At 39.9% G+C, this 27,063-nt stretch overlaps 1 protein-coding gene across 1 annotated transcript in view; it reads left to right on the forward strand.

Moving 5' to 3' along the window:
* Positions 1 to 22,355, forward strand: part of cdon (cell adhesion associated, oncogene regulated) — a 59,542-nt gene extending 37,187 nt beyond the window's left edge. Inside the window, exons 8-19 of the mRNA XM_032545679.1 lie at positions 3,280 to 3,542; positions 4,880 to 5,054; positions 6,402 to 6,521; positions 7,534 to 7,737; positions 8,445 to 8,626; positions 9,881 to 9,986; positions 14,232 to 14,354; positions 14,447 to 14,638; positions 15,855 to 16,135; positions 16,218 to 16,297; positions 19,837 to 20,060; positions 21,799 to 22,355. Of these exons, the coding sequence (XP_032401570.1) occupies positions 3,280 to 3,542; positions 4,880 to 5,054; positions 6,402 to 6,521; positions 7,534 to 7,737; positions 8,445 to 8,626; positions 9,881 to 9,986; positions 14,232 to 14,354; positions 14,447 to 14,638; positions 15,855 to 16,135; positions 16,218 to 16,297; positions 19,837 to 20,060; positions 21,799 to 21,959 (2,111 nt within the window). The 3' untranslated portion in view covers positions 21,960 to 22,355. The remainder of the gene's footprint in view (positions 1 to 3,279; positions 3,543 to 4,879; positions 5,055 to 6,401; positions 6,522 to 7,533; positions 7,738 to 8,444; positions 8,627 to 9,880; positions 9,987 to 14,231; positions 14,355 to 14,446; positions 14,639 to 15,854; positions 16,136 to 16,217; positions 16,298 to 19,836; positions 20,061 to 21,798) is intronic.
* The last annotated feature ends 4,708 nt before the right edge of the window (positions 22,356 to 27,063 follow it).

Here is a 27,063-nt window from a genome sequence, read left to right on the forward strand (position 1 = left end):
TTAAAGATTCAACTGAGATTTTTTTGTTGTTTCCTTCAGTGGTTCTTGCTACAGCGCCCCCCAAAGGCAAGGAGGGGAACAGGTTTTTCAATTAGTTTGGTTTGTTTGACAGTGCAGTGAGAACGTGAACCACCCCAGCTGAAAATGTAGCAAATATTGCAGTTTTGTCTCAAATCAGTTGTGAATCCATCCTAAGCTTGTGTTGGCTCTCTGGAGGTCTGCACATACAGTATCTGCAGGGCGTCCTTGCTCTCTGTGTTACACTGTGTGGGTGTGTGTGTGTGTGTAGGAGGGTTGGGGGGGTGCAGGCCAAAGCCAAGGCCGCCTCCTCCTGAGCCTTGAACTGAGCGTGAGAGTGAGCTTTGTGCGCACCGTCGGGGATAAGCCCTGGACGCAGGAATGTAAGGAGTAGTCGCGGAGGGCTATGACGAGGTCCAGACCACCCAGCTGTCAACATCGTACACAACTGCCTTTTATTTATTAACACATCACAGCCCTCCTCCTCCTCCTCCCGAGCCTCCGATCCTCTCCCGTGCCAAGGCCTCGCTCCTTGGCTGATTAATGCCGAGACACGGGGAGTTCAAATCAGACAGGATCCCCTCCACAAACCGCACCAGGAAGAGTTGGGATCAGTCTCTGCAGACCACCTTCATACGCAGAACCCGGGGCCTGACTATCAGGAGATGTAGTAAACACTCCGTGGTACCAGGCGCAGAGCTTATCGAGTCCTTTTAGTCAGAGTAAACTGTTATTGCAATGAATCAGGAGAAATAATCTGAAATTGGTTCTTTTTGAGTTCCGTACGAATGTTTTCCATCACCATGAAAAGGCCGCCCTCGATTCTTTCCAATAACACATGAGGTGTTTTTTTGTATGGAAGAAAATTACGGCCACTGAAAAACAAAACTAAAAAGAAAATTCTAGCTTTTTTTCTCAGAATTCAGAAGTTTCAAGTCAGAATTCTGAGAAATAAAAATCAGAATTCTGGGAATAAATTCAGAATTCTGAGAAACAATTCCATATTCTGAGATTAACTCTAGAGTTATAAGAAAAAAGATAGAAATTTGAGGAAAGAAGTCTCAATTAGTTTTTTCCAGTGGCTCCAATCCTCTTACGTAGTTTTCAGAAGAGGATTGAGAATCTAGTCGTCTTAATCCTCCTAGGACTATTACTACAGATTATATTGGTAGATTATCTGTGAAAAATCATTTTTATGCGACTCTATTGTAAAAACATTTTTGTCTATAACAGAAATGTTATAGACATTTCTATAACATTTGGTTATATATGGTTATAGCCATATAACCATATATGGACTGTGCACAGTGGCGCAGTTGGTAGAGCTGTTGCCTTGTAGCAAGAAGGTCCTGGGTTCGATTCCCGGCCGGGGTCTTTCTGCACGGAGTTTGCATGTTCTCCCTGTGCATGTATGGGTACTCTCCAGGTACTCCGGCTTCCTCCCACAGTCCAAAAGCATGACTGTCAGGTTAATTGGTCTCTCCAAATTCTCCTTAGGTGTGAGTGTGTGTGTGTGTGTGTGTGTGTGTGTGTGTGTGCATGGTTGTGTGTCCTGTCCCGGGTGACCCTGCCTCTCGACCCGGAACGTTAGCTGGAGAGGCACCAGCACCTCCCGACCCAACGAGGGACTATGGGATTACTGATGGAAATTAGCATTCTGCATTTTGTTTAGTCTGGTATTTTTACAACATTTTACAACATTGTCCGTATTCAGCATTCAGTTGTTTGTTTTGCTGCGATCACCAAAGAGTATTTTTACTATGTATTTTTACTATGTATTTTTACTATGTATTTTTACTATGTATTTTCCAGGCACATGTTACCATTTTATAGCACAATCAAGTAACTGTGCTGCCTTCAGTTGTTGTGATCAATTGCAGTTGCAGTTTAATCGATTGCTAACTTAGTTAATCAATTAATCACGATTAATCGTTTCAGCCCTACAAACCAAAGTGAACTTTAGGTATTTACCGTCCATGTGCCTCTCCCAAATGGTCTGGACCATGTTTGTCTCTCCGGGCCGCTCAGGTGCGATTCTCTCCGGTATTTTACTGGTCTGTGTGTGGAATGTGCGGCAGCTGGCCGCGGTCCGGGGATCAGGTCTCGTGTTACCAGCTTCAGGCCTGTTTGTTTTACAAAGTGGACCGGTGCGCAGCAGCAGCAGCAGCTTGTTACGGGACCCTGAGCCCTGAAAACCTTCCTCTGCTCCCAGTTCAGCTCTGACCTCAGGGTCCAGTCCGTGTCGGCTGTTTGGCTGTTTCTCCGAGCCGCAGCGGTTTGGAGGAGACAGAAAGATCATTGTTATTTTTACTCAACTTGATTTTATTTTCTGTTTCATCATTTATCTGCCTGTGACGTCGTTTTTGTTGCGAAGCACTTTGGTCAGCTGAGGCTGCTGTGAATGTTTTGCAACTTTAGAGGAATCAAAATCAAAATTAAGCTTCAGATTCTGATGATGCATAAATCTCAGTAGAAAACTGACAGATCCTGGAGACGGTTTCCTCCAAAAATGTTGTTTTGTAAGAGAAGCTCACTTTTTTTTCACTTTATTTTTTTTATGTTTAAGGATTTATTTTTCTTTTTTCTCTTGATCCATTTTTTAAAGGACAAAGATGTAATAACGCTGTTGGTTTTACATTCATTTATATATTTAAATGACAAATTTATTATTAATTTTCTATTTCACAACTTGTTTTTAAGACCTGCATTTAGTTTGTTGACTTCCTGATCATCAAAGATTAAAATTTTTTTTTTTTAAATCAAGCTTTTAACCTTTTTTCACTCACTGGACAACATTAAACCTTTCAAAATTTTCAGCTGAAATCTACTCCTTATTTATGTTCTATCTACAAAGGCCCAGATACACTGCTGTAATTATGAGATTAAACTCAGAATAAATGGTTTTTATCAGTGTATCTAATCCTCTTCTGTACTTTTTTGATGTTTGGTACTTTTAGCGTTTGTTTTTGGCAGAAGTGTCTTGGCTTTAAAGCTTAAACGTGTGAGATTATCACATTTTAACCTAATAATCAAGAAATCAGTCCTTTGTTGCTCTACAAATATGTGGATAAAATCAAATGTTGTACCGTTTGCATTTGTCTTTTCTGAAGTCCTAAGAAATATAAAGACTAATTTTTGCTAAAAGAAGTTAGTTTAGACCTTAACTTTTGATACATCCTGTAAATGAACAGTTATGGATTCGTGTGATTTGTCTCAGATTTTGTCTCCTCTGACGTAGATTTGATATTTTTTCCCTCACAGATCCTCAGCTGGGATCCACTGCCGTTCTGCTGCCCAAAGCTTCACCGTCGTTTCATCCGATTCAAAGCGACGAGAGCTTCCTGACCGAAGACGACGACCCGTTTAACGCGCCGGCCGACCGGAGCGGCGACCGGCCCACTCCGGAGGCGCCGATCATCATCAGCCCGCCCCAGACGCACAAACCGGACGTTTACGACCTGGAGTGGAGAGCGGGCCGAGACGGAGGCAGTCCCATCAACGCTTACTTTGTTAAATACCGCAAGGTGGGAACGTTTCTGCTGCCATTTTTATTCCCTTTGTTTGATCTGAAGTGTTGTTGACTGAAACAAGTGAATCGAAAATGTAAGGAGGTGGTTGATGACTTTTTAAAGTAAAAATATTAACGAAATAATTGTCTTAAAAAATGTGAGGTGTTGCACAAAGTACACTGCAAAAACACAAAATATTACCAAGTATTCTACTGCAAATATCTTAAAATAGGGCAAAACTAAAAGTAACTTTCAGGAAGACAGTGAGACTTGTTTTAAGTCAATAATTCCTTAATAATGATGAAAAAGTTCTTGTTTCATAACAAGACATTTAACAAGACAAGACAAATATGCAAAGTAATTTTTAAGTTCAGATCTACAATAGAGCTGAAAAATAAACCAATAATAATAAATGTCATGATAACACGTAACAAATATCAATAGATAATACATCTGATATCATTTTAAATAGTCAATACTTAAAATAGTTAAGCAATTTTGGTGGCACCAACTAACTCACTCTATGTAACTCACTCTGGTTGCCTAGCAACAGCCTGCTGAGTAACCTGCAGTTTAAAGTTTCGCCAGTTTGTCTCATAACTGCTTAAAAATCAAAACAATGACGTGCAGTGAAAACTGTGGATGAAACAGGACAGGTCATGTCATCAGTTTGGCAGAATTTCATATATTTAAAACAAAAGCAACTAATCAATAATTATCAGTATGAAATGCTTATATTGTGATACGTTTTTCAGCCACATTTAAACCAAATATTTTCACTACGCAGCAAAAACACAAAAGCTTGCCACGTATGTTTGGTCTAATTTAACAAGGGAATAATATCTTGTTATAATAGTATACTTTTTAAAAATCAATATAAAGTAATTAATTATTTTATTATTTCTTTACTTATCTAAAACATAAAACTAATCAATAATGATTTATATCTACTGATAAGAAATGCTTATATTGTGATAAATTTTTCAGCCATATTGCTCAGACCTAATCCATGATGAATAACATCCATTTAATAAAACAAAAAAACTACGTTATTGGCTTGATTTTAGTTTCTTTTGGTAATTTTGACCTGGCAATTTTGGCCCATGTGACCAAAAGTTTGGACACCCCTTGAGTTGTTTCCCCCTTTAAAAAATGTTGTGATTCAGAGTCCATCTCACTATAAAACTGCAGCAAAACCAGTAAGGACAGCATTGGCAGCAGCACTCAGTTTTGCTAAAGTTGGAAACTGTGACATAAATCTCACAGGCCTTGTTTCTGAGCTTAAAAAAAACGCTGGCCTGAAAAAAGCTAATTCCCTGTTGCTTACAGGCATCTGTGTGTTTCTGCATCAGGTTGACGACATGGGAGCAGTGGTGGGGAGCTGGCAGACGGTCCGAGTCCCGGGCAGCGAGAAAACCCTGCGGCTGTCGGAGCTGGAGCCCTCCAGCCTCTACGAGGTTCTGATGGTGGCTCGGAGCGCAGCGGGCGAGGGTCAGCCGGCCATGCTCACGTTCCGCACAGGAAAAGGTCAGTCCAGCTAACAAAACGCACTTTTAACGGTCAATAAACTGGTTTCAACAAGTGTTTTTGGTCTAGTTTTCACTGCAGATATTTTGGTGTACAAGTAACTTTCCAGCAAGATAAAGGAGCTTGTTTTACTGGCAGATTTTTTCACTTATAACAACACATTTTCCGATGGTAAATTAGACCAAAAATACTTGGTAATATTTTGTGTCTTTGCTGTGTAGTGAAAAGATTTGATTTAGATTAGTGCTGAAAAACAGATCATGGAAATAGCAGATTAAATCACTCTATATCCATATTTATTGATAAGGTTTTTTTTTGTTTTAAATATCTGAAATACTGACGAACTGGTGGCGTTATTTTTTACTCTTAAACAGCTATGAGTCACGGTGGTGAAAACTGAAACTGCTGCTGCGCAAGTTACTCAGCAGGTTGTTGCTAGGAAACCAAAGAATGGATGAGTTGCTAGGAGACCAAAGAATGGATGAGTTGCTAGGTAACCAAAGAGTGAGTGAGTTAGTTGATTCCACAAACTTTTCTTAGCTAGCCATTAGAGGTTTAGCAGCTAAAGCCTTTCCTCTGCCTACATCACCCAGAATGCTGTGCGGTTATGGGTCAGAATTCAGTGAAGTTATTGAAATTTCTATCAGACGTATTATCTAATGATTTTATGAGTCTATCATGACTCATATTATTATTGATTTATTATCCAGTGCTGGTTTACGTACTTGAAAAGAACAACAGTTTTATTATGTAACAACATGACTCACAAAGTTTTCCAGAGTCAGAAACTTTTAAGACTTTTATGACTGTGAATGTTCAGGTTCATTAAAAAACTTCACTTCTCCTTTTTTGTTGTTTAAATGGTTATATTGTCTGTATTTGAATGAAAATTATTAGCATATTAAAAGAAGCTCAAATGGGTTTTGCACAGCTTTTAAAAAATCAACATAAGCATCTGTCTCAGGCTTCCATATGTTCAAACTAATGTAAAGAAATCAATGTTGACATTTCTTTAATTCCAGCTATTTGCTCACTTGAAGGCATCCATTGAAAATTAAAAATTCCTTCCCAGATGATGCACTTCATAGTAACAGTAACTTCTCTTTATTCCACACACTTCATCCCAATAAAGATGCTCTATTCAGAACGGAAGTTCATCAAAAGTGGCACAGACATTTCAAACATGGAAGAAATTTCTATTCATCTTCTCACATTTACACCCATGTACTTTTTAAAACTCCAGGATCCGTCGCAAGATAGAAAAATGTTCATCAGCTTTAAATCTGCTGCTGGCTCCTGCTGCTAATGTTGTCTCAACCCCAGCTATTTTTTTCATATTTTTTCCAGAAAAGACCATCTCTCCCAGTAATAAGAATCCTTCCAAGCCTTCCAGCATCCCAGTTCCACCCAAGGTTCCAGAGGACAGACCCACGAAGACGAACTATGGCGTCGTCCTCCATGACAGACGTAGGTGTAGACCAGATCACAACGGCAGAATCTGCAGATTCCTATCATCATTCTGGATAGGAATCTGCAGAATCAGAGCTTAATGCTTAAAAAAAGAAGAAAGTTCTCTGCTTTGTTTCGCATGGAAGCACAAACAGTGAACCAGCAGCTGACGGCATGTAACGACTCTTTGGGAGAGAAATGCTGTAACCAGAAAATCTCAGACTGCACACAGCATTGGGGTCACATTGTATGCATGTTTTATTCACTTTGCTACTAAACTTTCTGCTTGGGAGTTCGTCTCTTTCTTCAGCTAACCCTCTTTTCCTTCCACCCCTTCTGCCTTCTGTCTCTGTGACTAAGAGCCATAATAGTGAGTATGCGTCTTTCAAAATCTCATACACAGACACAGATACTTTTGTACTCATAACTAAAAACTGCAGTGTGTAAAGTAACATTAGCTGTTCAGCTAATGTTAGCTTAAATCTTTTCATTATCATGTTGGCTTATACTAACATTAAGGGTAACATTAACTTAATCTACCCTGTAAGTTCACTTTAGCTTTGGAGTTGACATTAGCTAGGAAGCTAGTATTAGCTTAAATTCTTTCATTATCATGTTAGCTCATAATGATTGGCAACATTATCTTAATCTATTCACTAATGAAATAAGGTCATAATTTTAGAGGAACTTTAACTTTATACCAAGCTTAAAATGAGAAATACTGAGCATCTTGTGACATTATAGTTGGTGTCAAAAGCTAAAGTACACATTAGCATTGGAGTCCAAATTAGCTAAGAAGCTAATGTTAGCTTAAATGCTTTTATTATCATGTTACCTTAACATTATGGGTAACATTAAGTTAATCCTTTCTGTAAGTAAACTTAAGCTTTTGTGTCTAAATTAGCTAGAAAGCTAATGTTAGCTGAAAGGCTATCCTGATCATGTTCACTTATGTTAGCGTGACGGGTAACAGAGTAAAGACTGCAATTCTGTCTTCCTGAGTCCTGATGTTCATTTGATTCGTTCACAGTTCCAGAAGCTCCCGACCGTCCAACCATCTCCATGGCAACCGACAGTTCGGTCTACGTGGCATGGATCCCTCGAGCCAACGGCGGCTCCCCGGTCACGGCGTTTCGAGTGGAGTACAGGCGCGGCCGCAGCGCGGAGTGGATCGTGGCGGCGGATAACATCTCGCCTCTGAAGCTGTCTGTGGAAATCCGCAATCTGGAGCCTGGTGAGGTTTCATGTCAGTCAGGAAAATCTGAATTAATCCAGCCAGATTTTCTCCTACATCAACAAATCTTAGCAGAGTTGAGCCAAAAATTATATTCAAGTAGGAGTAGAACTACGTCAACATATTTTTACTCAAGTAAAAGTAAAATGTAAGGCGTCCAAGAAATAACGTAAGAGTAAAAAATTATTTTTTAAAAAGGCGACTCAACTGATCAATTTATCAACCATTTAATATTTTAAAATTTCATCATCAGATGGATCAAAATATAAAGTTACGTGGAAACTTCGGTATGTTAAAGATCAAAATGAAAATAATTGACATAAATAATAAAAAATACATATAAAAAATTCAGAATCAATTTCTTTAAAAATCAAACTTGTGAAATTTTAACAAAAACTGCAGGTGTGTGTTTATGTCTGGTGAAGTTTTAGTTAAAACAGTGTGTAAAGTATCCAGAAATCTTACTGAAGTTTCTAATAAAATTACTCAAGTAAAAATAAAAAGTAAAAATGCTCCAAAAAGTATATTCATTTTCTACAAATCAAATATAACTGGTTACTTTGGAGCTTTGCTTCCTACTTTCTTTCCTGCCATCACCATCTACAATGACTCTTTGAAGAATCTGAATTAATATGAGTTAAGAAAACATTTAATTTCCCTTTGGGATCAAAAACGTATTTTTCAATCTGAATGTTTTCGTGTGGCAGGGTCCACCTACAGGTTTCGGGTCCTGGCATCGAACACGTACGGCGACAGCCTGCCCAGCACGCCCTCCAAGCCGTACCAGGTCCCCAACGCCAGCCCTCACAAGGCCGACCGGCCCGTGGCCGGACCGCACATCCTGGCCACGGACGCCATCAGCGACACGCAGATCATGCTGCGCTGGACCGTGAGTCGATCAAAACAAACACTTTCATTTACAACCTGATGAGAAACTGGTTGTGCGCTGCAAAAACACCAAATCTTGCCAAGTAATTTTTTAGTTAAAATGTCTTGTTGCACTTGAAATAAGACAAAATTAACTTACAAGTAATTTTGTGGGAGCTTGTTTTAAGTCAATAATTCTTTATTATTTATGAAAAAGTACTATTTCCACTGGCAAATAAGTTATTTTTCTCATGTTATAAGTGAAATAATATACCAATAATATTGATTAAAAATACTTGTTTCACTGGTAGATTATTTCACTAATAACAGAGAAAGAAATGTCTTGTTATCAATAAAACAATCTGCTAGTGGAACTAGCACTTTTTCATCAATATAAAGGAATTATTGACTTAAGATAAATGACATGTCTAGTTTAAATAGTTACTTCTAAGTTCGTTTTGTCTGTTATGTTTGAAATGTCGACAGAAAAGATGATGGATTTCTGTCTTTTGGAGAAACTGAGAGAAACTGACTTTCATAGAAATGGAAAGAAACTGAGGCATTTTGAAACATTAAAACACTTTGACCTTTTTATTTTTCTTGGTTCGTTCTTCTCCTACATTAGTAAAAAAAAAAGCGAATATTAAGCCTCCAAACTGATAAAGAGACTTCCACAACTCAGAAAAGAAGAAATGTGAGGACCACTGCGTCATTCAGATTCTCCCATGTTTTAGTATGTTCATCATATTTAAAAGCAAATAAATGAAATATAGATGCTTTGGAAACATATACCGTATGACAAGCATTAAAATAAAATGTTTTACAGAGATTAAAAAATTCATCTCTGTAAAACAGAGCATTAAATAACCAACAAGGGATGTAAAACAGCTAACAGCGTTAGTATTCTTGTTAACCAGCTTAATGAATTTTGAGAATTTTGCGTTAATATTTACGATGGTAACTTCCTGTATGGACTGAATTTCTGTTTCCCGTTTTCTGTGGCAGCTGAGACTCAAATGTTTTCTGATTAAAGAAGAAATTTCCCTCTTTGTTCTGATTCTGCTGTTTGAGCTGCAGACGGATGCAGATAGTTCCCCTCATTTTCTCCTCTTGATTTCAGCCGGCCTCATTATTTCCCCGAGCTTCGGGCAGACAGCGCAATCATCATGTGCTGATATCAAGGCCCGCCATTAGCCGCGGGGGGAAATGGCCCCGCTTTGGGTTGTAATTGCCCGCTGATTTTCTGCCGTCTAACAAATGTGTTTTTTCCTGCCAGTATGACCCCTCGAGTAACAACAACACTCCGATCCAAGGCTTCTACATCTACTACAGACCCACGGACAGCGACAATGACAGCGACTACAAAAGAGACGTGGTGGAAGGTGAGAGAACTGAGGAGTTTACAGCGGACATATTGTGTAAAATTCACACATTTTGCATGTTTTTGTACTTCCTTCTGGGTCTCTACTGTTTCCAAACAATTTAAAAATATGTTTTGTTTTTTCTTAAATAAGTCGATGTGTTTTGGTGTTTGAAATATAAGCTTTCTGAATGTAACTTCACAAATAAGCAGGCACGACCTCTCACCTAGTAACCCCAGCATAGCCCAGCCCGTTACCTAGCAACCCCAGCAAAGTCAAGCCCGTTGCTTAGCAACCCAACATGATACAGTTTACGCAGCAGTTTGAGCTCCAGCACGTTTGTTCAGCTGGTTTTACCGCTGTTCAATGTTTGATGGACTATTAAGGCCATACTAAGAAAAAATAAAAAGATAAAATGGTTACATTATTGTGCCACTGAGTCACTCAGCTTCTCTAAATTGCTCTGATGTTGGTAGACAGCTGCATCGGTCTCTAGAAAATGCACCAGCCCATGATGACCCAGACCATCACTGACTGGGAACACTGGACTTCAACCTTTCCAAACTTTGAGACCTTAATTTCCTAATGAAATGCAAACTTTACCTGCCTACCAGAGAACGCTCTGAGATGTGCATGGATGCAAAACTGCTTGCAGTTATTTTCATGTGCCAGTGTAAACGTTGATTTATTTGTTGAATCCCAATAAGCAGCAGCTTATTAAAGTGACAAGACGCCCTAAAACAACCCAAATAGGCAGAACTGAGCAGATTAAAATCTCATTATCTAAGAATGATTTTGTACAAAACAAAGATGCTGGACATGTTTTGTATAACACCATAAACCCGTCCTAACCTGTTCAAGGAAGCATAACAAGTAACTTTTAAAGCACGCTGTAGAGTGAGTTCACAGCGTGTTTGTCGACAGCCTTGTCCTGCCGTAGATGTAACCTCAGAGTGTCCAGATCAACTGGAGCTGGAAACGTAACGGATACTGGGAGTAGTGAAGAGGGGACATCTCTGTCCGTCTGATTTATAGAGATAGGGTGTCTTCTGGGGTCTGTTTTTAATAAACTGCTAATGGTACCGGGCTGAAACCGGAGCCCGTTCAGAGGAAAGGGGCTCAGGTTGCTGCCTGGAATGCTAACAGTTGAGCCTGCTGCAGGAAGGGAAGGAGAGGCATCTATTGACCCAACACGACTCTGCAACATCTGAGCATTTGGCTTTCCAAACCCGTCGCCTGGCTGGACTCCAAAATATCAAAACAGCTGAAAATGTGACTCTGAGTTCAGTACATTAAACAAACTGCAGCCATATTTAGAGGATTTCTGTCCAACTTGGGGACAATTTCAGGTTTTTCCCATCTCTAACTAGACATCAACATATATTTCTTTGTTTGAAATCCAGACATCATGTTAATTTCAGCATTTTAAAGACGGTGCTCTATGTACAAAAAACAGATGATTATCAACACAACTGGGGTCATTTATTAGAAGAAATTTGCTTCTACTTGATCTGACAATATACTAAAACTAATAATATAAATGCCAGATATATAGCTATCTGAAAATTTAGTAGCTTTGCATTGAAGTAACTTAATAAAATCGATGTTATGTTGTTGCTGATTTTACCGAATTGAACTCTGTATGGCTTCGGTCAGAAATCAGTAGATTTTAAACTATTTACTGTACAACTACACAGCAATGCATTCTGGGTACATAGTAAACGTATCGCATTAAGAACATGAGGAGAAAAACCAGAAATGCTGCGTAAACAATCTTCACTCATTTCAAAATAAAAGCATGAATATAAACGTCTGTCTACTTGGAGAATTCTTAACAGTCGATAAACAAACTTTCAACACAAATGTTGAACTTTATTCAATCCAAAGTTTAAAAACGAGCCAATTAGCGAAAAATTAGCTTTGCTGTTGGCGCATTAGTAGAATAGTGGCAGAGTGCCCATCTGGTTCTCTACTATCTGGTTTTATTTTGTCCCTGGAAGTTTTTGTTTGAAATAAATTTTATGGAAACAAGAGGCAGAATGTGAGCAGAGGAAACAGAAATAAACAGTCTTCAACTATTTCAAAACAGGAGCATAAATATAAACGTTTAACTGAAGAATTATTTACAGTCAAAAACCAAGATTTCAACACGGACGCCAAACTTTATTCAACTGAAAGTTTAAAAACAGCACAAAGTAAACTAGCACTTCAGAATTTGTCCAGAAAAATAAATTTAGGGACATCTAAGTGTGATAACGTTTTCAAAATCAGCGAAAACGCTAACATGCTAATTTAACGCCACTAACAGCGCAGTAGCGGAAACGTGCCCATGACTGGATTTGCTTAAACACAGGAGAAAAACAAAGTTTCAGCCGGTCAGGCAGGCTGACAGTGTTTGGAAAATGAGCCATTTCAAAACTCTTACGTATGTAATAATCAGCAGTTAGTAACTTAGTAACCCCAGCAAAGCCCAGTCCGTTACCTAGCAACCCCAGCGGTGCTCCGACTGTCTCCTAGCAACCCCAACTGAGTACTATCACGTTTGGTCAGCTGGTTTTACCGCTCTATGTTGCTTTTCTTTCATAAAACAATACATTTTAAATATTTAAATACTAACTATGCAATAAAAGGAGATTTTTATACAGATGTAAGTTATTCCAATTGGTTCTTCTCAGATAAAATTCTGGTCTGCATATCACTAATTAACTTACATATTTACTCCTATCAGTCAGCCCTCCGTACGTTCAGGCAGCAGCGTGTTTTCAGAAGGTCACTTTGCACCACTCGGACCATAAGCAGCAGCTTATTTCAGCCTCATTTGTTGGAAATGTAGCGTTTCCACATCCACAGGCCGTTGTCTGGTGTGTGATTCTGCAGCGCGTTGCTGCGGTGTGACAGTGTGTGGTTGTTGAGCCGTGGGGAATGTACGGAGTGGGAACACTGGAGGCCAGCCAGAGCAAACATGAAGCGGCCATATATGGAGCTAGAACAGAGCGATGCGACCGTCTGGGTCCCGGTTGGTCTGCTGTTGTGGTTGTGAACAGGGACTGCACTGAAAATGAGACCAAGGGAAAACACTTGGTTAACAAATTCTGGCTCCTTACAGAAATGTATCTGTGGTTTAAATTTCTCCACCACGTTCTACAGGACGGCTGTGGAGGCTGAAAAACCTGAAACGGAACAGAACTTGATGTTTCCATCAGAACTTGATGTTTCCATTGATGGAAACATCAGAACTTGTTTCCATCAGAAACAAGTTCAGAAATAGTCTGAACTTGTTTCCTTGTCTATTCAAGGAAATAGAAAAAAAAAAGGAAATTTTGTCTATTTCCTTGAATGAAAACAAGGAAATAGACAAAACATTTGTTTCCAGACTTCATTATTCCAAAAAAATGTTCTTCCTTCCTTCCTTAGTCGCGTTGTCTTTCAGAAACAGTTTTATTTATCAGGTTTCTGCACAAAACCTTTAAATTTCCTCCTTCGTTTTGTTTCCTTAATTGCTTTTCTTGTGTTTTTATTCCATCTTTTTTCTCTGTTTAGTCTTCATTCTTTCATTGGTCTCCTAGTCTGCTTCCTTCCTTGGTCTTCATGTCTTTCCTTACTATCTTGGTAAAGAAAGCTAGTTTCCTTTATTTCTCCCCTGGTCTCCTTGTGCCCTTCCTTCCTGCCTTAGTCTCCTTGTAGGCTTTTTTCCCTTCTTGTTTTCCTTTTATCCTTCTTTCCTTTCCAATTCTCATGATGTTCTTCCTTCCCTGGTTTCTTTGTTTCCTTCTTTTCTACCTTGGTCTTCTTGTGTCCTTCATTCATTCCATCCTTTCACTCTATGTGTCCTTCCTTCCTTACTTCATCTTCTTATATGCTTCCTTCGTTGTTTTCCTTGTGTTGTTCATTCCTTCCCTGGTCTCATTGTGTCCTTCCTTCCTTGGTTCTCTTCATCCTTCATTGGTCTCCTAGTATCCTTTTTACCATCTTTGGTCTCACTGTGTTCTTCTTTCTTACTTTTGCCTCCTTCCTTCCTAGTTCTTCATGTGTCCTTCATTCCCTCTTTGGTTTTCTTCCTTTAACTCCTTGTTTCTTAATTTCCTTCCTTCCTTGGTGTACTTGTTTCCTTCATCACTTCCTTAGTGTCCTTCCTTGCTTCCTTTAATCTAAAAATGACATAAAACTACAAAGTAAATGTGATTCCTCGTCCTTAAAGCAACCCCTGACCCTATCTTCATGCGTATCTCTGACTTCTTGTCTCGTTTGTCGTCATCGTCGTCTCAGGTGTGAAAACCTGGCACATGATTGGCCACCTGCAGCCAGAGACGTCCTATGACATCAAAATGCAATGTTTCAATGGCGGTGGGGAGAGCGACTACAGCAACGTGATGATCTGTGAGACCAGAGGTGAGAGTTTCAGCCTCTAGCGTCGATGATGATGATGTCATCAGCAAATGCTTCTCCTCTAAAGCCGCCGCTCCTCTTCCTCTTCTCTGCAGCTCGTCAGTCTCCAGATTCGCCCAGTCAGCACCCCTTCACCCCGCCCGGCCCGCATCCTCCGGACCCCCCGACGCCGCCCGGCGGTCTGCTGTACCTGATTGTCGGCTGCGTGCTGGGAGTGATGGTGCTCATCCTGCTGTCCTTCATCGCCATGTGTCTGTGGAGGAACCGGCAGCAGAACAACATGCACAGTGAGACCAACGACTGATTATGCAAAATTCACATTTTGCACATTTTTGTACTTCAATTTGGGTCTCAACTGCTAATAAAAACCTTTTTAAAAAGCTGATTTTTGACGATGAACAGCAGATTGTGATGCTCAATTCTGATTTTTTGTTGCTAAAATCCGATTTTCCTCTATTCTTTGAGTGTAGTATTCTTCATATCACTAAATATAATATCACAAATCAGCAGGCACAGCCCGTTACCTAGCAACCCAACCAGAGCTCCTGCGAGATTGGTCAGCTGATTTTACCGCTGTATGCGCTGTGCAATTGCTGCTGAAAAGACGAGTTTTGTTGTTGGTTTATGTAATGTTCAAAGACGGTTGTATACTTGCGCATCTGTTTACACCCATATGTGAAAATGGCTGCAAACGTCAAGTTAGGGGGCGTGGCTAACAGCAGACGCCCAAAAACGGCGCATTCTGAAAGGAAGAACTGATCAGACTATAATCTCATGATCTATGAATATTGTTGTCCAAATAAGAATGTATTTATCATGTTGTACATAGCCTATAGATCTATCCTAACCTGTTCAGGGAAGCATAACAGGTCACCTTTAATAATAGTTGGCTCCACGGCGGCTTGTGAGTCATATTCCAGTGCATGTACTTGTCCCGAGGTGCTTGCAAAACTGTTGGCTTATGGTTCGGTACGTTCGCTCCTTGACCTTCTGGATGTGGAAATAGTTGTGGGTTTTAAAGCTTTGGGGGAAATTTGAAAAAGAGTCAGAGGTCTACGCTTTCTGCAGCCTTTTTCCCATCATTCATTGGGCTTCCTCGGGTGAACAAAAGTTGTTTTTTTTTAAACTGGAAAATTAACTTTGTTTGGTCAGTGTGAATAAACAAATCTTGCATTTTATTATAGATTAATCAGATTGGTAAGATCAGTATTTCAACCTGTTGGTTTTAATAAGACACATCAATAACAACCTCTGTTGCGGTTGCTAGGTAACAGTGCAGTGCCTGCTGATTTGTGACATTGCATTTCAAATGTTTTTGAAATGGCTAATTTTCCAGACACCAACAAACATTAACCTGTTGCCAAAAAACAGCTGGCTTGGGTTGAGTTGTTTTTAGAAGCAGTAGAGACCCAAATTCAAATGCAAAAAGTGAATTTAGCAAAATAAGACTTGATTTTAAGGTTTAAAGGGGCTAAAGCTCTCCATTTATGCACCACCTTGCAGAGTATGACCCTCCTGGCTACCTGTACCAGCCGGCGGACCTGAACGGCCACGTGCTCGAGTACACCACGCTGACGACAGGCGGCGGGCGCGTGAATGGAGGCGTTCACGGCGGCTACGGCGGCCAGATGTTGCCTCAGGGCTGCCATCACCTCCACCACAAACTCCCCAACGGCTTGACGTTGCTCAACGGCTCCGGCGGCTTCGTGCCGCACGGCCACGACGGCACCCTGCCTCACAGCACCCACGAGTGCGAGCACCCGCACCCCCACCACCACCTGAATGTGAGTTCTCCGCTGGCGGCCGGAGCAGACGGGCCTGTCCGCTGTTTTTTGGAGGCTAACTCAGATGTTGGTGTGTTGTCAGGGTGGGAGTTTGTACACGGCTCTTCCTCAGAAAGAGACATCAGAGTGTATGAGCTGCCAGAACCTCTGCAACAACAACAGGTGGGAGGAAGTTCTTAAAGACAATGGAGATTTTTCTCTTCAAACTGCCTTCCTTCATTCCTGTTTCTCTTTCTTTCTCTTTTTTTCCTTCTCTGGCCTCTTTGTCTCCTTCCTATCTTCTTTTTTTCCTTCCTTCCTTCCTAGGTCTCCTTGTGACCTTTAACCCCACGCTGTTGTTTTTTAATTTTAAGCCGTTATGAGGCATGGTGGGGAAACCTTAAACTGCTGCTGTGCAAATTGCTTAACGGGTTGTTGCTAGGTAACCAAAGAATGGATGAGTTGCTAGGTAACCAAAGAGTGAGTGAGTTAGTTGATTCCACCAACCTGAGACTGAGCGGCTTAAACATTTCCTCTGCCTACATCCCCCAGAATGCTGTGCGGTTCTGCATCGGAGTTCAGTGAAATTATTGAATATGATGCAATATTTAATAATTTCATGTTGAATACTTAATCATATTCAGTATTAAATAACTGCACAACTCACAGAAGACATTATTGGAAATAAGTCACTTTTTGAAAAGAAAAAGAAACTAAGAGGAAAAAACCATTAAAATCAGAAATTGAAATCGCCCAGCTCTAGGTCAGGCTATTTCTAAGTTATATTATTATTGGGCATACTATGTTGGCTTAAGTTCAAGATGCTTAAACTCTTTTTTTAAACACCAGAATTGCATGTAGACAATTGTTGTTAGAAACAAAAACTTACTGCTTTTAACACTAAAAGTTTGGCGTAACATTAAGACTCAAAATATCCAATGGAGCCGCTTATTAAGACCAGCCTTTCCTCCTGGCATTGGTCAAAGTATATTTTTCAACTGGTATCACAAAAACTTAAAACTTGTTTGAAGAAGGTGGTTTTATGTCTTTTAGGCAAATACAAATTAAGCATGATGTTTTACAGAAGGACTTCTTTAGTTTTCTCCAAGACATTTTGTACAATCATCACTTATTTTTCCAGATGACCAGCCAAGCTTAAATCCCGTAGAACATTTTCTTAAATTTAATGAGTCCCAACCATAAAAAGAAATTGATTTCTTTTTTTATGGGCAACTAATGATGCTAAATCCTCTTACAAATGAAAAGTCCAAACCCATTGGGAAACAGATTTGCGAGTTGAGATTAACAGCGAAACATGGTCAAAGCCCATTTCACTAACAAAAAAACATGTTTTTCTGCATAATCTACACAGGTTACAATGTACCACACAGTTTATGCAGGAACTTCACCCTCAATGTTCAGCGCTCTGTATAAACGCAACTCAAATGGGGGCAACTATTGTCATTGTATTTGGCTTTGTGCTTTTTGGAAACACGCTGAGCTCCGTTCTATTTATTGACGATTCCTATGAATAAACCTACATTGTTTCTTTATTTGGATTGTCTCTAACGCAAACTTCGATATCTATCAAGATGTTGAATTCAGTTACAGTGGATCCAGGGACAGCCGCCTTTGGTGATTAAAATTCAACATTTGTTACATTTTCAGTTGGTTTGGTTCGCTTTTGAAAAACCTGTTCCCCTCCTCGACTGTGGTGGCGCTGCACCAAGGACTACTGAAGGAAATGACACAAAACCATCTGAAGAAGAAACTGAGTGTAACTTCCTTCTTCATAAAATGTAAACAAAAATGGAGTGGCGTCAGATTTTAGCGGTTGTAAAATTTCTCTATTTTCCGTTTGGTAAAAAAAACCACAAGCTACTCCTGCTAGCGCTAGACTCTCAAGTTTGTTTTGTATTTACCTAGAATGCCCTCGCTGTAGTTCACTTCCTGCTTTTGGAGCAATGTTTAGTCCGCTTGACGTTCACATTAGCGTTCAAACCGCACCAGAATTCAACCATCTATGTTTGTAGCCAAACTAGAGTTTGCTTTGTTGGTCGGCATCAGAGTTTGATTACACATTCACACCTCCTCAAAGAAACCAGACCTTCTAGATAAATGAACTAGAGGTAGATTAAAATGGACTAAACAAACGCGTTAGCCGAGCGCTAGCGGGTGAAATGGCTCGTTGTCTTTTACCAAAGACCAAACAGAAATCCTACAACCGCTAAAATCTGACACCACTCCATCTTTTTACATTTTGTGAAGAAGGAAGTTGCGCTCAGTGTCTTCGTCAGTGGTTTTCGGCGCAGCGCTCCCACAGGTGAGGAGGGGAACTGATTTTTTTTGAAGGGTTTTGTTCATTTGACAGTGCAGCAAGAAAGAGAAGCACAGCAACTGAAAATGTAACAAATGTTGCAACTCGACAGACTATCAAGTGTGAAAACACCCTGAGATACTATTGGGAGAAAAATGTTAATGAAGTGAGAAGTATGTTGGTTATGCTAGTTGACTTTGACATCCTAACAGGTACATGTGATTTTCAATTCTGCATTTCAAAATAAGGCGACTCACACACCATCTTGTGACAGAATATCAATGGAACAGGTGTTTAAATTGGCTAATTTAATTTGAACGTAATCTCTGCTGCCATGAAAGCTAGTCGAACTGCTGCCAGTCGGTTGCCACGGTAACGGATGTGCATGTGGAGGAAAGCCAACACAGAGGGAATGAGAAAACAGAGGCATTTTGAGTTGTTCACCAGTTTTTCTGCGTTATTTTTCCTTTTTTGTGGCGAACTGCAGCCACTGTAGTTTCTGGAAAATCAACAAATGACAAAACCGGGACTAATTGCCTCGCTTGTCATCAAAGATTCAATGTTCGTTCATAAAGTATTGAACGAACTATGGTTCCTACAGTGGCAATTAGGTGAAATCAAAATAATAGTCCAAAATAAAAGAGGAATTTTTAAAATATTTTGTTGCATCTTAAGAAAACTGACAGAAGCCGAACGGTTTATAGATTTATATCATGGTATAATAAATATTTTACACATCAAAACATCTGAAATATTCTCATTTTTTATAAAAAACGAATAAGAAATAAGTGACTCATTCTTCCAATTCGTAATTGCGCCTGTAGATGCACATCGGTAGCATTAGCGGCTAATTGGGCCCCGTCTAATCCAGTAATATATATTGACGTACAGGAGGACATGCCACACTTTTCAGATTTAAAACATTTGGTCTGTAACTTTAAATCTCCACATTTTCTGATGGTTTGCAGTTTTACCGGGAAAATAAATAATCTGAAAACGCTTAAATGATGCAGAACAGTTAATCTTGGTTAAAATATTAAACATTCCTCACATTTTATAAAACAGAGCTGACAGAACGTGCTTCTGAGGCCCAAACGAACTCGCGCACGCACACAGACTGAGATGCAGCTCCGGCCCCCTGTTTGCCTTGTTTATGTGTTTAAGAGTCTCCAGCATCACAGTTTACTCTGTGTGCATCCAGCCGGCAGACCTAATGAGCTCTGTGTTTATTTACCTCCGGCTGCTGGGAAAATGGAGGGGGCGGCGTCACAATCACATCGTGTACCGATGAAGCGGCGTCGAGCTCAGAAACGTATAAACCACAATGTGTCACGGTTTGGTCAGCCGGTTTGGATCCGTTCCTGATTTGTTTTGGTATTAATCCTGCCTCTCCGTCTCCGACCAGATGCTACAATAAAACCAACGGCGCTGCGCCGTTAATGCACCGCGTGGCGCCGTGCCACCAGGACGGGCTGGAGATGGTTCCGCTGGGCCAGGTTTCCCCACAGTGCCGCGGGTCGGACCCCGACGCCGGCTTCCAGCCGCCAGACGGGAACAGAGGGTCGTCGCCTTCCCAGCATTCCTGCTGTCTGATCCGGAACAATGAAAACTCTCAGGGAGACAGCACCGGTGACTTGTTTATTATTATTATTTTAAAGCATATTTGTTCAAATTCAATCATATTTTTATGATCCTGAAGGGAAATTAAATAAAATTTTGTCCATCTGGATTCAGATTAGTGAAGAAATTTAATTTGAATCAGGAACTATAAAGTAGAGATGCACCGATCCAATATTAATATCTGTATCGGTCCGATAATGGAAAAAATATTCTAGACCTGGCATCTGTGACAATAGGCAGATCTATTCAGTCTAATTCTAGGCTTAATTATTTATTTTACATTTTATTTAGAATTCCTAATTGTACTTTCTGAACCATTTGACATGTTTGACTGATAGGAACATTTTTGTCAGTTTCAGTTTCCTTGTTATTTATTTTACATTGGATGTTACATTTCTAATTGCACTTTGGTCTGTCGGGCTAGGTCCCAGAAGTTATCGCAATAAACGATAATATTGATTTGAAACCATTTTCAAGTAATATAATGGTAATAAAGGCATAATAATGTAACAACACAACCTCAAAGCTCAAGAAACTTTCAATCCTACTGAACATCTAACACTGGAACATTTTAAAGATCCAAAATAAATCAATGAAACAACAAATAAAATTAATTATGAAGTCTCTGTACACAAAATTATCCTTCTAAATAAAGTTAAGACCAAAACACTAGACTTTTATCATCCTGTTTTTGGTAGTTTTGTACTCAAGTACACTAGCTGAGTACTTTGTCCAGAGCTAATGCTAACACACTGCATTCAAGTTTGTTGTGAAGGGTGTAAATACTTTTCAATGTGTTAGTCTAAAACTGCTGTTTTAAAGGGGAAGTATTCCAGGCTCTTTGTGCCGTGTTGTAGCGCAATAAAGCAACTATTTTACCTTCAATTGGTATAAAATAGTTGTATATATCAAATATCACTTAAAAGAAATTTTCCTTCCTGATTTAACTCCTTAAAATTGGGCCTCTGTCTCTTTAAAAACTCCTGCTCTTTCTGAAGCTCCGCCTTCTGGAAGTCGTCCCAACATGGCTCCTCTATTACCCCTTTAACAACGTTTTTACCAGCGTTTCAGTGAGAAGCAGCTTCTATAATGAGATGCACAGTCCCACTAATTGCTGCTGGCTAGTACGAAGGAGCTGAGTGGGTGTGGAGTTAGGTCCAATCAGGCGTTTTGCACAGCTGAATGGTTGCCATGGAGATTAAAGTATGTCTCGCACATGCAACACTCCATGTTTGTTTTAGATGAGGGAATAACATTATAACATGAAGTAAAGCGCAAAAAAAGTTAATTTTTTTATGACACCGTCCCTTTAAGAGATGCAAGGCTCTCATAGTTCAGCAGTGAACTGTCACCACTGTGGCTTTATATCAGCATTTCTCATGTTTGCAGACAAACTTTGCAGCAAAGCCACAAATTGCACCATGAGCTTCTCCAGAATCCGGCCTCTTTTCTCCTTTCTTTAGTGCACACAGAACAAACATTACAGACCAACAAAAAGATCTACAGAGTAAGAGAAAGTAAAACAGCAACAACAACAAAACAAACAAATCAAAACAAGGAGGTAAATATTAAATTGATACGTTCAGAACAAAAAACACAGAACATAATCAAATGGTGTGACAAGAAAAACAATTAAATAAAAAATTTTCCTTTAATCTTTGCAGTTATTTTTTTATTTGCTTTTTTTTTTTTTTAAGTACAAACTGACAAGCCGTCTCACCTCTCTCTGTTTTTGTGGTTTCTGCAGCGGAGGACGAGCCGGAGGACAGCGTGGAGACGGAGGACCAGGTGGTGTCCTCCTGGGACGGGCTGGGCCTGCCGGACCTGGACTGCGACGAGAAGCCCGGCTGGATCTCCAGCAGTAGTCTGGTGGGAGAGCTGATCCCGGCCGGCCCACAGGAGGCCTGAGCCCAACCGGCGGGAACACTGGGAGGAAGACAGAGACTCTAAATGTGACGGTGAAACGGGACTGAGACAAAATGGACGTTAAGGAATGAAAAGACTCAGAGATGGAAACAAAACAAAAACTCTTAATCCCACTGGAGGGAAAACTCATGAAACATCAAGAACTCTTTAGAAGACTTATTTATTTTTTGTAGTAGTAAAATATTATTTCATATGAATGTATCTGTTTAAAAGAAAAAAGTTTGTCTTTTATATTATTTATGCCTTTTGGATGAGAAATACTTTTTATTTTTGTTGTTTTGTCCCTTTGTGTCCCTCTCCAAGCTGTGGAGATTAGCGATCGTTTGTGTAAAGTTTTGTAATAATATAAAAAAAAAGAAGATATGGGAGACAAACATCCATTTTCTCAGAATATCCTTTGATCTGGTGACCTTTGAACTCCGCAAACACTCCTTGCTTTGGTTGGATCCGCCCGGCTGCGGCGCGCTTCGCCGGATGCTCGATAACTCATCACTTTCCGCAAAACGCACGTCGGCTTTGAGAGCAGCGCTGACCTTTTGACCCCAATCTGTTGCAGAAGTGAAGCGGTTGCGCTAACAGTGAAGCCTAATGTCTGATGCTAATCTGGAGTTTTACAGGATGTAATCTCTGTTTACATGGCAAATCTGCAACCAGCAGATGGAAAGAATATGAAGATTTTACAGAAGAGGATTAGGGCCACTGATAGAAACAAATTATTAATTTAATCTCAGAAATCTGGCTTCCACTGTCCAAATTCTCCCTTTTAATCTCAAAATTTTGACTCCCACAAATTCTGACTTTCAGTCTTACAACTTCAATTCAGTTCAAAAATACTTTATTGATCCCAAAGGGAAATTAAATGTTGTTGTAATCTTCCTTCAAATTTGAAGAATTCAAATTCTTCAATGATCTCCTGTAGCAGTCTGTATCAGAGCGAATCTGAAGAAGCCTCTGACTGAACACTTTTCCCAAGAAGCAGGGTGATCCATGATTTTCTTGATTTTATGGAGAATCCTTCTCTGTATTATCAAAGGCTCCCCAGCCATTGACTGTAATCTCAGTATTCTGACTTTTTTTCTCCAGAATTCTGATTTCAAACTTAGAATTCTGATGTTTTATTTTTTTTTGCAATAATTTTGATTTTAATGAATGGGGGAAGAAGGGAGCGGGAGATCGACAGGCGGATTGGCGCAGGGTCTGCCGTCAAGCGGCGCTGTACCGGTCCGTCGTGGTGAAGAGAGAGCTGAGCCAAAAAGCGAAGCTCTCGATTTACCGGTCGATCTACGTTCCCACCCTCATCTATGGTCATGAGCGTTGGGTCATGACTGAAAGAACGAGATCGCGGATACAAGCGGCCAAAATGGGTTTTCTCCGTAGGGCACAGGTGTCAAACTCCAGTCCTCAAGGGCCGCTGTCCTGCAGTTTTTATATGTGCCACAGGTACAAAACACTGGAATGAAATGGCTTAATTACCTTCTCCTTGTGTAGATCAGTTCTCCCAGCCTTGCTAATGACCTAATTATTCTATTCAGGTGTGGTGCAGCAGTGGCACATCTAAAAGTTGCAGGACAGCGGCCCTCCAGGACTGGAGTTTGACACCTCTGCCGTAGGGTGTCTGGGCTCTCCCTTAGAGATAGGGTGAGAAACTCAGTCATCAGGGAGGGACTCGGAGTAGAGCCGCTGCTCCTTCACATCGAGAGGAGCCAGTTGAGGAGCATCTGGTCAGGATGCCTCCTGGACGCCTCCCTGGTGAGGAGTTCATGTCCCACCGGGAGGAGGCCCCGGGGAAGACCCAGGACACGCTGGAGGGACTATGTCTCTCGGCTGGCCTGGGAACGCCTCGGGATTCCCCCAGAGGAGCTGGAACAAGTGGCCGGGGTGGGAAGTCTGGGCCTCCCTTCTGAAGCTGCTGCCCCCGAGACCCGACCCCGGATAAAGCGGAAGAAGATGGATGGATGGATTTCAGAATTCTAAAATAGAATTTCAAAACTTTGACTTTTTTTCCAGAATTCTAATTTTTAATCTTAGAATTCTAACTTTGAGTATTTTGACTTTTTTAAAACTCTTTTTTTTGCCAGAATTCAGATTTTTTAATCTCAGTTTTTGGATATTTTTCCCCGTCAGAAATCTGACTTTAAACTTAAAGTTAGAATTTCATCTTATTCTTAATTTGAGAATTCAGAGATTTTCCCCAAGATTTCATTTTGTTTATTTTATTTTATTTTATTTTTTCAGTATTCTGACTTTTTTCAGCTAGAATTCTGGTTTTTAACCTGGAAAGTCTAAGTTTTAATTTTAGTATTTTGTCTTTTTTCGCCAGCATTATATATATATATACTGTATATATATTTGGCCCCAGAAATCTGACTTCAAGTTTCAGAATTCTCAGATTAAAAATCTAAATTCTGGTGGAAAAAAGTAAAAATTCTCATATCGATGTCAAAATTTAGTTTAATTTCTAATCTCAAAATTATTTTATTCCCATAATTCTCTTTCCTCAGTATGCCAATTTACATTCTTTAATCTCAGGATGATGGAGAAATCTTGCACCCTAAATTAAATTTTTTTTCCACCAGTTTTCTTCTATAGGTTGTGAATATTTATTATTATTTTGGAAATACTGTAAACAAACCCAATCTACTAGAGCAGCACACCACTCCCATTGTCAAACAAGGACGTGGCAGCATGATGGTAGGGTATTAAGTGAACTTACCCTTTAAAAAACTCACAAACTTGAGTTTTTGCCTGCAGTGTGATGCCTGCCTTGCTGTGCTTCACTAAGGACCACCTCGGTTCGGGCTTTCCAAACGCTCGGAGCCTGTCTGGCCCGGTTCGGTGCCAGACCCGGCTCGCCTGGCATCCTCTCCCCTCAGTCATGGTACATGTTCCTGGACCGAGTCTGTGCTGTGGCGCGGCCTCTTCCGGCTGTTATTTTCAGATCTGATGGCGGCGGCAGAAGTGCCATTAGGGCTGGCAGGAGGGGAAAAAACACTTTTCTTTCCCAGGAACAAAAGGATTCAGTTCTGAAATGTTTTTAAGGTTTTACGCTTGACCCAAATCTGATTGTTAACCTGTATCTGATCTTTTCACGACAGTCTGAAAAACAAAGATAGGATTTTTGATCGTATCTGATCTTTTCGACGTGGTCGAATTCACCTGACCTTTACGTCATTGATATTCGACAAACGTCACTATTCGGCGTCCTGATATGCGGAAGCGGGAAGAAAAACAACAATCATAAAGGACGATAATGCGGGTTAAGTTGTTCATGTGCTAGACAACAACTTTAAAATCGTAAGTTACGATTCATGTTTACTTCCGCAAACACTGAGCACGCTCGCGACGTGTGACGTTACTGCGCCCTCTACTGCGCATGCGGGACACTTGTAGGTTGCATTCACACAGGCAATGTTTCTAGTATTTATGAAGTTAAACATAATACAATCAACGTAAAAAAAAAAAAATTACCATGGCGTATACATCATGTTTTTACTCTTCTTCTTCTTTTTTCTTTTTTTCTTTTTACAGAGAACAAACAAAAAAATCCCAAAATGTATAAAAAAATTTGCGGGGGGGGCTCTACAACACATGCTGGACACTTTGAGGATTGTTCGTGGTTCATCCAGGCAATTTTTTAAAAAAAATATTAATATAAACGTATACAATCAACATAAATAAATGTACCATAACATATAAAGTATATGTTCAAACTACATTTTTGCAGAGAAACAAGAACAAAACAAAATGAATCGAAAACTTAGCAATGCAAATTTTCAAGCATTTTTTGACTTCACAAAAAATAAGGACAAATTTAACTCATTCTCTGTATGAAGTTAGGGATGGTTTTAAAGAAGTGACATTTGTGTATGTAATGTTTGACTAACGAGAGAACATTATTTATACTATTGTCAATGTTATGATCATTACATAAAGACTCAAAATTTAACACAGGAGATCATACAAATTGCATATATTTGGAAATGGGAACGACCACTCACAAGAAAAAAACAAAGAAACATCAGATTTGCGCACTAAGGCCCCTGCAGTGTGAACGTAGCCAAAAATAAAAAGTAATGGTCCACAGAACTGGTTTGTTGAGTTTGCTTGCAGCTTTAATTTTATTTCAATGCAGTCGCTTTGAAAGAGGAACGAAACAATGTGGTCAAAAATGGAGCCAGAAATGAAAGAAAAATGGTCTGGGAAAGGGAGGATGATGCTGAAAGATACAATCCGGCCTAATGAGACCGAGATAAAGCCTGAGGTTGTCTCTAAAATGAGCCGCTTCTCCATCTCCCACATCCGTCAGTTGGCACTCTGCTTCAGCCCTGCATGCCCCCCTCCACCCACACGGCTACACCCCTTCATTAAAAAGCCCAATGGAACAAGAAAACTTATTGTTCGGACAGGAATTTTGCCCCCTTGTGCTGCATATCCGACCTGTTAACACCAGTCCGCCCACCGTTCTCTTCCCAGCACGCCCTGAATGAATGAAAGAAACCCATGAATCCACCAGTCTGTCGCTGGCTTTCTAGATTTAGCGTTTTTTATTTCCTTGACATGTCCCAAACCACAAAAAAAAAAACATGCTGCTGTTGGATAAAAGCCAATAGCACTGAAAATCATAGGGCTGAATTGATGAATCATGATAAAAATTGTTGAAATAGTTGTCAACTAATTTAGTGATCATTAGTAAATTCATCGTTAACTATAGTTTATAGACTCAAAAAAGGAATTTTTCCAAAAAGACCAGTCAGAGCAGTAATTAAGCCAAAAGTGCCCAAAACATATGTACATTTTGTAATTGAGATTTTAAAAATCCTCTACGTTTTAATAAATTGACACATATCAATTATAACTAAAACGATTTATTGTGATTAATCAGTTATTGAAAGAATCGTAAACTAAATTTGTAATCGATTCATCGATAACTATAGCTTACAGAATCAAAAAGGGCCATTTGCTAAAAGACCAGCCAGAGCAGTAATTAAGCCAAAAGTGTGCAAAAACATTTATACATTTTGTAATTGAGGTTTTAAAAAATCCTCTGAGTTTTATTAAATTAATGACATTTAAATTGGACTCAAAC

This window comes from Xiphophorus hellerii, chromosome 18 (genome assembly GCF_003331165.1).
Source record: "Xiphophorus hellerii strain 12219 chromosome 18, Xiphophorus_hellerii-4.1, whole genome shotgun sequence".
In the NCBI taxonomy this organism is placed as follows: Eukaryota; Metazoa; Chordata; class Actinopteri; order Cyprinodontiformes; family Poeciliidae; genus Xiphophorus; species Xiphophorus hellerii.